Below are 11,179 nucleotides of genomic sequence, written 5' to 3'. Positions count from 1 at the left end.
CCCCCCCCCCCCCCCCCCCCCGCTTCTCCACCCTCACCTCCTGTCACAGGTCCCCTCCCACCCTGAGCCACACCAGACCACATGTTCTCTTTTGTGCCTCGGGGACTTTGCTCTGCTGCTGCTCCTGCCCTCACACCATAACCTCACGCTCTAAGCGCTCACACCAGTGTGCTTCTACCCTGTCAATAACATGGGTTTGTTTGGTGTTTCTTTGGCTCCTGTGCCCTGAATGTCCTTCTGTCACAGAACCCATCATTGTTCTGCTTCTCATGTCCCGGGTTCCAGCCTCCCCTCCCCGTTTCACCTGCCACCCCCTGCAAAAGGAGAGTTCTTTTCGGGTGGGGATCACGATGTCATCACCCAGGTATATGACCTCCATGTGGATGACTTCTTTCCTTCTAAATGGTCCCTAAGTTCGCTCAGCTGCATTTCTCTCTGCCCACTGGACGTCTTTCCCAAATACGATGCTAGAGCTTCAAAACACAGCACATTGAAAACAAATTCTAATCCGTCTCCTCCTGCACTTTGAAATTGGCCCTTTCTTCAGAATTCTTATAGTACAAATTATACTTTGTTAATGATCCAGGATTACAACTTCAGTCTCCTACCTCCTGATGGCGGTGGCGGGGGGGTTCCCCCCCCCCCTTAAAATCCCAGCATTTGTGGCCATTTGCATTATCTTCTCCTGAGGTTAGCCCTCAACTCTTCAGGACTCGGGGGTTCTGCCACCAGATACACCTTTCAGCACACGCCGGGTCGGGTCTCTCTGCAGAGGTGTCTTCAGTGGTTTGGCACGCCAGACCCGCTGTGTGTGGACTTCCTAGCCCTCTCAGACGTCTCTCCTGGACAGACTCTACAGTCCAGCTTCTTCCGGACACTAACTTCCAGGAGCATCTCTTCCCTTCGTGCCCCTGACTCTCTTAAGCCTCGGACCCCTCCCCTCCTCCCTTCCAGTAGGACTCTCACCTTCCCGAAGCTTTCCTGTCATCTCCACTGTGTACCTTCCTGCTCTTCCCTGAAAAGGAAGCCCCCAGTGGGCAAAAGAGCAGCAGAGTCTTCGCCATTTTTGTAGTAAGGCCAGTATTTTAAAAGGTGCTGTTTTATTAGACTTGCACTTGCTGATTCTTCATATTTGGCTGATTTATACTGGCGATCAGATAACTGAAATTGCGCTTAGAATTCTGTAAGTGCGCAGGGATCCACAGGATGGTAATAGGAGACAGAGTGCACCAAGGAATTGATTATCATGTAAATAACTTGCTGACCTCTAGAGCCAGGGCCCCAAAGGACACCAGTAAAAACCAGGGCTCACCCCTAGGGTTGAGGGGGACATGGCTTGGGTAACGGAGATCCTTGTGTATTTCCGTCATCCCCTCCGTGTTCCAGAAGCTCAGAGAGAAGGCCTTATCTGGGATCTCGTAAAAGTGGGGTGACAGAGAGCACCCCGCAGGTAAAGGCTGCAGCACACCTGTGAACACACAGCTGCATTTCTCAGGCAAGAACCATGGTCTTAGGAAAGTCTGGGCCAAAATGCTAGACAGTCACGATCATCTTGCTGCTGCTCCCGGGCAAATAGAGCCGCGCTCCCCCATAGTACCTGAGGAACATCACTACCAGGGGGTGCCACCTCGTCGGGGCCACAGGAGCGCTCTTCACTAGAGGTCTGAGTGCCTGCTCCACGCCCCTGCTATGAGCCACGGCAGGGAGCTCAGGCTCACACAGAGGCCCTGGTGAGCCTCCCAGTTCTTTGGACACACTGGCAAGTTTCTTACCTGGGCCCCGAGTTCCTCCTCTAGAAAAATGTTTTTTTTTAGATTAAATAGAGATTGCAGTGAATACGGAGGAAGTGACAAGGTGCTGTGACATCATAACCCTGGGACGTGTGTTCAGATGGGCGGTCAGGGTGGGCTTCCGGGAGGAGGTGACATTTAAGCTGGGATGAGAAGGAGGAAAGGTAGCCTGTGGAAGAAGCACGTTCCCAAGCAGGGGGACCTAGTCCAGGGTGTGCGGTGGGAAAGAGCATGGTGCGTGCCAAGGTCTGAGAGGAATCCAGCCTGCAAGGGGGAGGGTGATGCCCAAGACTGGCCAGGCAGAGGTCAGGTCAAGCAGGGGACTTAGATAGACGTCCAGATAAGACCCAGACTTTGCGCCGAGTGCTGGTGAAAGGCACCGAAGGGCAAGGATAGGATGTGGTTTTTCATATTAAAGAATGAGCGCCGCTCTGTGAGAACCAGTCTAGAGGGTGCAGAGGTGACGCAGAGAATCCACTTAGGGGGTCTCAGGGCTGCCCAGGTGAGAAACGAGGGCAGCCTGGACCTGGGTGGTGGGGCAGAATTGTCCCAAGACTTGGTGGTTGGGGGCTGCTGTGGAGTGGAAGTGGAGGACCAGGAAAGGGAGGAGTTGGGCAGTGGGTGTTGCTGTGTGCTGACAGGGGAGGAAGGGTGGCTTGGAGGCATCGTCTGGAAGGTCCTGCTCCAGGCACGTTAAGTGGAGGACACCTGTTAAGTTGAGATGTCAAATAGGTCCAGAGATCCAAGGGAAGGCCTGGAGATAAAGAATTGGTAGCTTCTAGCATGATGGTAGTCTTTAGGAGCATAAATGGGAATGGAGAGAGGCAAGTAAAGAAAGGGTAGGACACACAATATGGTCCAAGCCCACGTCCTCTGTACTCGGGGACTTCGAGGCAGCAGCGAGCGAGGATCGGTGCAGAAGCCAGAGGGACCGCCGGTGTGGGCGGCAGTGCGCGCACTCGGGAGTGAGGCCTGTGGAAGAGAGCAGGAGCAGCAGGCGTGCAGGCAGGGAAGGGAGGTCCCCGATGATTCCGGGGTGACCTCACGAGCGCAGGAGAGATAAGCCCACCGGGGTTAACCAGTGGACAGCGAGGGAGCAAGGAACCACACGCACCGATTCCGGCCATGACTAATGGCATCTCTCGAACAATGACTGAGCGATTGTGGGCCCTGTGACACCCGTGTGGAAGTTGTCCCGGTGACCACAAAACCCCTCGCCCTTTGCTCCGCCACGCCCAAAGCGCCTTTGGGTTTGTGATGACAGTCTGGCCCCGGCCTTTGATTTTGGGAATAGCGTACCCCCTCCCAGGGAGCTGGAGAGCCCTGCCTGGCGCCGCCCAGGCACTGCCCCCACATCCCCCGTAGGCTGCCTCGGACACAGGTGCATGTGCCCTGCTGCTCATGGGGATGACATTGAAGAAGGACACCCTCCTGTGTGGTCAGAGTGAGGTTCACGGGGCCCATGGGGAGCAGGAGGAACCCTCGTTTTTGGTGGAGCGGGAGGCCCTGCCAGCTGTGCCAGGAGCCGGCCCCGTGCCAGTGGGACCCCGAGGTGACTTTTCACCTGCTGCTGGAGGCAGGTGTTCCAGAGTCAGGAAACAGGGAAGGAAGGGATTATGCCCTTCTGGGCATTCCAGAAAACACTACTGGAGGGGCAAACAGAACGTGTAGCATTTAATGTTGACTGTCTTAGCTGTGTGGAGCCTGAAAGTGCTTGTGTTAGCTTTATTTATCTTATCTAGACAAACTGTAAATTCTTCTCAGCTGAAGGCCAGGAGAATTAGAGCTAGAAACTTCCATAGAAGGCATAGGACATGAATGGTTGAGGTTCCAAAGTGACCTGGATTCTTATCCCAGTGCAATTTCCGGAAGCTGAGGAAGGTGGTAGACTTTGGGAAAGCGTGCCCCTGCGCCTAATTTCACATTCAGATCCAGAGCCTTCTCCAAGACACAGGAAGTTCATCCGCGGTGCTGGGTGAAGGACAGTCAGCCTTAACAGTTTCCCGAATGTGCTTGGTAGTTAGGATCGACTGGGTGCTTCTTAAGCTGCGGGTTCGAGGCCTCACCCCAAAGCCTGCGGCGGAAACCAGGACCTGGCCTGGGGCCCCGGAGCGGCGCTACCCACTGCCGGTAGAGCAAACACAGGTCACAGGTGCAAGCCGCGGGGTGACTGCACATTTCCTAGTAGCCACGTTTAAAACTTAAAAAAATTAATGACATGTTTAGCCCAGTATATCCAAATATTATTTCAACATGTAATCACGGTTTTCTTTTTCTCGTATGAAGTCTTCAAATTCGGGTGTGTTTCTACTTCCCTCACATCCTCGAGCCCTGACCAGCGCCGGGGCCGGTGCTCGGATGCCCACCGCGGCTCGTGGGGGCGTGAGAGCACTTGGCTCCAGGGGGCCCAAACAGACCGGGCTCTACCACTGGCCCCTCACAAGATGGGAAGGCAGAGAGACAAGGGGTGGTGAAATAGGGATTTATTTCACTGAGGCCAACACCGGGAAGACAGTGGCTGCCTCCAAAGTGCCCAACACAGACTGACACTCATATTTAGGAAAAGGTGGTACCAAGGTGTGTGGGTCCGTGCAGGTGGGTAGTCAGGTTCAGGTGGATCACAGTCTTGGGATCAGTCAAGCCGGGTCTTGCTCAGGGCAGGCGTTATTGCTTTTTGGGGGGCGGGTAGTTTTGGTTCCCTTCAAGGGGATGCATTGCTCGTGCGTGGGTCTTTCGCCCGAGCTGAGAGGAAACTGGAAGGAAAAAAATTAAAAAGTACAGACCAAGGTCCAAATGGAGGTGAAGTCCCCTTTCTTGTCCTCGAAAGTGGTTTATAGAGTTTCAGTCAGTGAGCTGTCGCAGATGCAAACAGGTAAAATAACCCACATTTTAGGTTTAGGTTTGGCTTCATCTTTGTATTGTTGAATAAATCAGCATCTTGGTTCTGTCCTGGACGCCGTACAACAAGTGCACTTCGGTCTCCTTCTTGAGGCCCTGGGGGCTCTTGGGGGCAATTCTCAGCTCCCCCACCCACCAGGGGTTAGGCAGAGTCTTTAAGGGCCTCTCCTGTCTTCCTGGGTTCTGTCCCCCATTGGAGCCTGCCAGGTCCGGAAAGTTCCCTCCAGTCCCCCAGGGGCCTGAGGACTGGGCAAAGGAACCCTTTGTTTTGTGGTGAGGCTGGGATTTCTGCACTCTCAGCTGCTGGGGCAGTGGTGTGGATGTAATTGGGGGTGGGAAGGGGTATTGGTCTGGGCAGTTCTTGTTTTGAATTTACTGTGCTCGTGGTGACATTTTAAATTCTCTTCACAGTTTTCTTTTCTCCATTTACACTATTAACTTTAGAATGAGAAAGAAAAGAATTGAAACAGTAACAAAATGTCGGACAAAGAACCCCTTCCCCATTCTTAATAGCGGGGGGGGGGGGGACGACTCTTTCCTGTTTCCCTAGCCTTCCCTCGGCGACAGAGGGCTGTCTGTAGCGCCCCCCCCCCCCCAACTTCTCTCGCTTCTGCTGGGAAATGGTTCCTCTCTGGATGTCAGTAAGAAATGCAACCAGATCTGAGACTTCCTGGCGCTGCCGGGACCCAGGAGAGACCCCCATTCCTCAGGAATTCCTCTGCAGTGGCTCTGGCTTCTCTAGGATGGGCAGGAGGATTCGCTGAGGAATCGGAAGCCCTCCGGATTTAGGTTGTCAGGTTTCGTTTAAAAAATCTTTCCCCTTCCATCCTCACAAAAGCAGGACTAGATTTTTGTGCAGTAGTTCTTTCAATAATGAGCTTGAAAAGCTTGACTTGTGCTCCCAGTAGCTGCACGCACAAATGTAAAAGGTATTTGGAAAGCCAGGAAAGGTCCAACCATCTGAACATCTGAGAGCCCTGCACCTGGGGGGCCAGCCCCCCTTAGCACCCCTACAGGAAGCGGCGCCATTGAGGCTGGCTTTCACATACTCCACAAAGAGCATACAAAATTGTAAGAACTTCAAGCAATGCAGAAGTGATAAAGTAGAAAACGAAAGCCTTCAGTCACCCCCCTCCGGGAGGCCCCCTTGTCGAGCGGTGGGCAGCTGTCTGGTCTGTTGTTAGAGTAGCTCAGGGATTTGACACTCAGATTTGTAGCTGTTTTTGTAAAACTGGCATCCCGGAGAAGTCACCCTTTTCACGTGACAATATATCAGATACTTTCCCATGCCAGTGCATGTTGATTTGAGCTTTTTCTTTTTTTAAATAACCGCAGAGTATTTCAATAGAGCCATCATACCTTGTGGAATTAACCAGCCCCCGGTTGATCTGCATTCTTAGCTGTTGGAACCAATACTGAAGTGAACCCAGCTGTCATCTCATGTGTCTCTCTACACCTACGCACACTGTAAGAAAAATTCCTAGAAATCAGGTTGCCTCGTCGAGAGATAGGATTACTTTTTATTTTGCTAGATCTTCCCAGATTGCCTTCCAAAACAGCTGTGCTCACGTACATTCCTCATACACGCATGAATCAGTTTTAGAGGAACTTCTTCCACGAATCTGGTCTCCCGTGAATCTCCAAAGAATCAGATGCCTTCGGGGAATTGTTTGGAAGCTTTAAAACAACTGTTGTCACTGAGAAGCGGTCACCTGGATGGGGGTAACTTTGGGTAAGGCCTTTGCCACCTGAGAGCGTGAAAGATGGATGGGGGGGGCGTTAGGGGGGGCTCCATCCCAGGGTCCTGAGATGGAGTCCCACATCGGGCTCCCTGCTCTGGGGAGCCTACCTTTCATTCTGCCCGCCGCTACCCCTGCATGTGCGCACCCTCTGACAAATCTTTAGGGGAAAAAAAAGGAGCAGATTGTGCTGTACAGGGCCCTGTGACGATGCAGTGACACCGTGCCTGTGTATAGGGGCGGCGGTGGAACCGCTGTAGAGAGGGTGCTTGTGGAGAGTTTCCCTGCCCAGGTCTTACGCTCAAGGGCATCAGAGGACGGCAGGAAGTGCAATGGGCACTAGAAATCTCTTGAACCTAAGTCAGTTACTTTGGCTTACCCCAGCAGTAAAGAGCCCATGGAACTTGAAGCCTTGGGGAAGGAGGTTATCAAAGTGCAAATCTAAGTACTTTAAAGAGGAACCAAGGAACTTTAAAATGAGAGTATCAATTTCTATTCCCTCTGTCACTACTGTTTTTTGGTTTGGTGAAGTAGAATCGTGTCGATTTCACGGAGTGGGGACTTGTCCAAGGTAGGGCACCCAGACTACAGGTTTCTGTTCTCAAATCAGTGATTTAAGAGATACTTACTAGCACACCCGGAAAAGAGGGGTGTGGAACCCAGATGAGGCTTTGTGGCCAAGCTGCATTTGTGCTACATCTGGGTGGCTACAACCTCATGTCTTGTTCCTTTGTGGCTTGTACTGCACTCTGAGCTCTCAACGGTCCTCATCAGCGTTCAGCAAGGCAGTGGTGAGATGTTCTGGACCTGAGGGGACCTCCAGGTACCTCCAGTATCTTCCTTTTCGAACTTGCCTTTTGATTTGGCAAGCTCAACCTTCCTCCTCTGCCACCACCCTCGGGGTAACAGCCGGGATCTTGTCGGGTAACTCCAGGCATGCTTTGTCTCTCCTCCGCACAGAGAAAAGAAGTTAAAGGCCAGAGTTCAAGAGTTGGTGAGCGCCTTGGAAAGACTCACCAAGAGCAGTGAAATCCGACACCAGCAATCAGCAGAGTTCGTGAATGACCTGAAGCGGGCCAACAGGTACAATCTCCATTTGTGGGGTCCTCCTACACCGGGAGGGCATTTCCGAAATTGCTGGGAGCCAGCTCCAGAGAGGGAATGGCAAGTCCTCACCAGCCTGCCCTCCCTGTCACCCCCAAGACTGGCTTTCCCTCAGGCATTGGCTCCCAAAGTGTTCCACAGGAAACTAAGAAATGCTCAGTAAAGGCTTGTCCTTGGACCAGGTATTTGGGAAACGCAGCATACTATGGTCCCCTTAATTACTACAGTAAAGGTTCTGAGAAGTCATACAGTAAGAAAAAAAAAAAAAGATGGTGTTTAAGCCAACATTTTCCCAACAAAATTGGCTCTAGAACTTTTATATGACAACAGTTTTTTTTTTTTTAATTTATTAAGTAAACTCTGGCCCCCAATGTGAGGCTCTAACTCATGACCCCCCAAGATCAAGAGTTACTCTATCAACTGGGCCAGCCAGGTGCCCCTATGTGAAGAACATGAAGTATCTGGTGGACACTTTATGGGGCACTATTGTAACAGCATCTGAAGCTTTTTGGGCTCAGGACCCCTTTATGTTCATAAAAGACCGAGGAACCCAACGAACTTTGTTCTCATAAATTATCTATTGATAAATCTGTTTAGAAACTAAAACTGAGACGAATTTTTCTTGTTTTTGTTTTCCAAAAAAATAATTGGTCATATGCAATACCATTGGCATTTATTTTAAAAACTGTTTTCCAAAAAGAAAAGTAGCAATTTTTACAATCTGCAAACCTCTTTCATGTCTGGGTTAGAAGGCAGCTGGAGTCGCACCTCCCCTTCCACAGGCACGTATACTGTGAAATAAATCAGAACACCAAGCTGCATGCGGACCTGAGGTACAGGGTATCCAAGGCCGCTCTCCTGAAAGAGTTTTGGGAATCCCAGGGAGTTGGTCTCAGGATGACACTGGGAGGACCTAACTCTGTACATGGAGGGAACTGGGCTATTTGGGACCAGAGCAGGTATGAGGACTTACCCTTGTCCTCGGCTTTACCCCCTGCTCTCTCCCCACCAGGAACTCGGGGAGATGGCTCAGAGAGGCTCATACTCTGGCTGGCAGCACCAGTTGGTGGCCTTGTGTCCCGAATCCCACCAGCCGGAAGCGTGAAATCATCAGGGCATCAGGGCCTCTCTCTCTCCTCCTAGGTGGGGTCACTTAGACTGCAGGACTTAAAGAACACTCCTGGTAACTTAACACTGGACCATCTGTTGCAGGCAGCCACGGAATGACAGACTCATTACTAGTACTTATTTATTTTTAAAAGATTTTTTTTTTTGTCAGAGAACAAGCAGGAGAAAGGCAGAGGGAGAGGGAGAGGGAGAAGCAGGCTCCCCACTGAGCAGGGGGCCTGCTGCAGGGCTCGATCCCAGGACCCCAGGATCATAACCTGAGCCAAAGGCAGACGCTTAAACTGAGCCACCCCTCCCATCCCCCAGGTGGCCCTCATCACTTGTATTTAAATGACAAATTTCTGGAATTTAGCTGCCTTTTCTATCTTACCTATTTTGGATGTGACTAGTCTGGGTTGTTGGTTTACACCCTTCCTAAAAGATGAGGGACAAGCCTCCAGCAGGGAAAGAACTGTAGTTAAGCCAGTAACAGGTGAATGGCCGTGAGTGTTGAACACTTGATTTCCCACTCCTTTAAAGAGGCTGAGGGACCTCTCCGGACCCAGTCACCCAGCGGACAGGACAGGGTGTCTCCACACTACTCCAATGACTGACTGTTCCCTCTCCTTCCCTGCTCCCTGCACAGCAACCTGGTGGCTGCCTATGAAAAAGCCAAGAAGAAGCATCAGAACAAACTGAAAAAGTTGGAGTCTCAGATGATGGCCATGGTGGAGAGACATGAGACCCAAGTGAGGATGCTCAAGCAAAGAATAGCTCTGCTGGAGGAGGAGAATTCAAGGCCACACACCAACGAGACTTCACTTTAATCGGCACTTGGGCTCCAAAGCTCTGTGGAAGCTCAACTCGAGCAGGTCACCGGCAAGAGAAGGGCCCTGGGAGACAGAGCACCTGGTGGGAGAGGGACGGAAGGGAAGGCTGGCAGGTGGGTGAGCACCTGCACGATGGAGTACCATGGACTCTGCTCCGGGGACGAATGGCCTGGTGACACCCTGCAGACTCTAGCCGGAGGATCCCGCTCCTCCCTTTCTGGGCCCAGGGACAGCGCGTATATAGCTGCTGTGCGCCCTGCGCGGTAGGCCTTGCTTCTGCTTCCAGCGCGGCACTCTCCCTCCCACCTGTTCGCTTTCTGGAAGTTGTGCCTCGGTGGTACCCTGGTCATTCATTTGTTTTGGATCGTCCATTCTTTTCTTCTCTTTTTGGTAGTGACCGGCCCTCTGTCATCCTCAGTTTCTCCTTTCTTTCTACTTCAGGGATAAACACTGACACATGTGGGAGTGTGGAGGGGATATCTTCAGCCTCTCGAACTGCTGATTTGCTTACTGCACCAGGCTTTGGTTTTCGAGACCCACGTACCAGCTCTGAGACACAGGCTGTCACTCAGAGGTGCTCGGAGAGGTCGATTACAGCGGAGGGTACTCAGGCTTAGGGTCCCAGGTACATCTGAAGTTACAGGTAGAGCAAGCCCTACCTGAACAATTCTGTTTGGGAGAATGAGCACTTCTTTTACCTCTCACTGTGGAGGTAGGGCTGCAAAGGGCACTTCCTTCTGAATGTGGGATTTTCCCTCCCAGTGGAGTCTTATTAAAGCCAAGACTTAGAGCTGAGATGGTCCTGTTGAGACATAGAGTGGAACTAAACTTTTATCAGGAGCTGCTTCAAGAGCAGAAGAGCACTGTTAGTACTTCTGCTCCCCACCCCTTGAGGGCACCCCATAACTGCTATTCCACATCCATCAAAATTCATCCACCTGATATGTACGGAGCTCTGGACCTGCCTCTGTTCTTCTCCAAGGGCAAGAGGCAGGACACCGAGCAGAATGTTTGGCGGCCGATCCCACCCCACCTATTTAAGAGGCGGCTACTGAACCACCAGTTCAAGACTTCGCTCCTGCTGTTACGAAGGGAAGGGGGTGAAGGAATGGTCGTCGAGGCCTCCTTTTGCCCACATCCCCCACCCCCCAAAGTGGTGGTTAGTATACGGTACTTAAACAGGTTAAATTTTAAGTAAAATGCTGACAAGGCTGGGCCAGGACCAAAGTGCCTGAATTCTTTCAGGAAGGCCTCCATCTTATACTCATTATTCCATCTCCTGTCTTTCAAGTCTTCTTAGTTACCCCACATGGATATATTCTGAAGGACCACTTGCATTTCACTCTGTAGTACTGGAAGATCCACCCAAAGCCCCCCGAGAATTCTATCCCAATGCCAGAGTTCACAAAGTTTTATGAACAGGTCACCCCATCAGAGTCCCAACATCCATGAACTAAAGATCTGTTTTCAGACAACCTGATACAAGTTCCTCAGCCTTCTCTGCAATGGAGAAGCCACTCCAGCCACCACCTTGGAGGGCAGAGCAATTCCAGCCCAAAAGCAACCACCCTTCTTTCTTAGGCCCACAGTAAGGCTTTCCCAAAAACACCACCAAAAACCAAAAAAAACTGTTACCAGTCTGGAAGGACCAGCTTTTGGCTGCTTTGATCACTGTGAAAGTGCCCACTGGCTCCTGATTTTGTTATGAATC

At 51.5% G+C, this 11,179-nt stretch overlaps 1 protein-coding gene across 2 annotated transcripts in view; it reads left to right on the top strand.

Moving 5' to 3' along the window:
• Window positions 1-11,166, top strand: part of LOC111148328 (mutated in colorectal cancers) — a 412,174-nt gene extending 401,008 nt beyond the window's left edge. For both annotated transcript variants that reach the window (XM_022504835.1, XM_022504836.1), the window contains 2 exons: window positions 7,388-7,510; window positions 9,285-11,166. In XM_022504835.1, coding sequence (XP_022360543.1) covers window positions 7,388-7,510; window positions 9,285-9,465 — 304 coding nt within the window. In that variant the 3' untranslated portion in view covers window positions 9,466-11,166. The remainder of the gene's footprint in view (window positions 1-7,387; window positions 7,511-9,284) is intronic.
• The last annotated feature ends 13 nt before the right edge of the window (window positions 11,167-11,179 follow it).

This window comes from Enhydra lutris, unplaced genomic scaffold (genome assembly GCF_002288905.1).
Source record: "Enhydra lutris kenyoni isolate GAN:26980312 unplaced genomic scaffold, ASM228890v2 scaffoldscaffold19, whole genome shotgun sequence".
NCBI lineage: Eukaryota > Metazoa > Chordata > Mammalia > Carnivora > Mustelidae > Enhydra > Enhydra lutris.
This window is presented reverse-complemented; position numbering and strand designations above follow the sequence as displayed.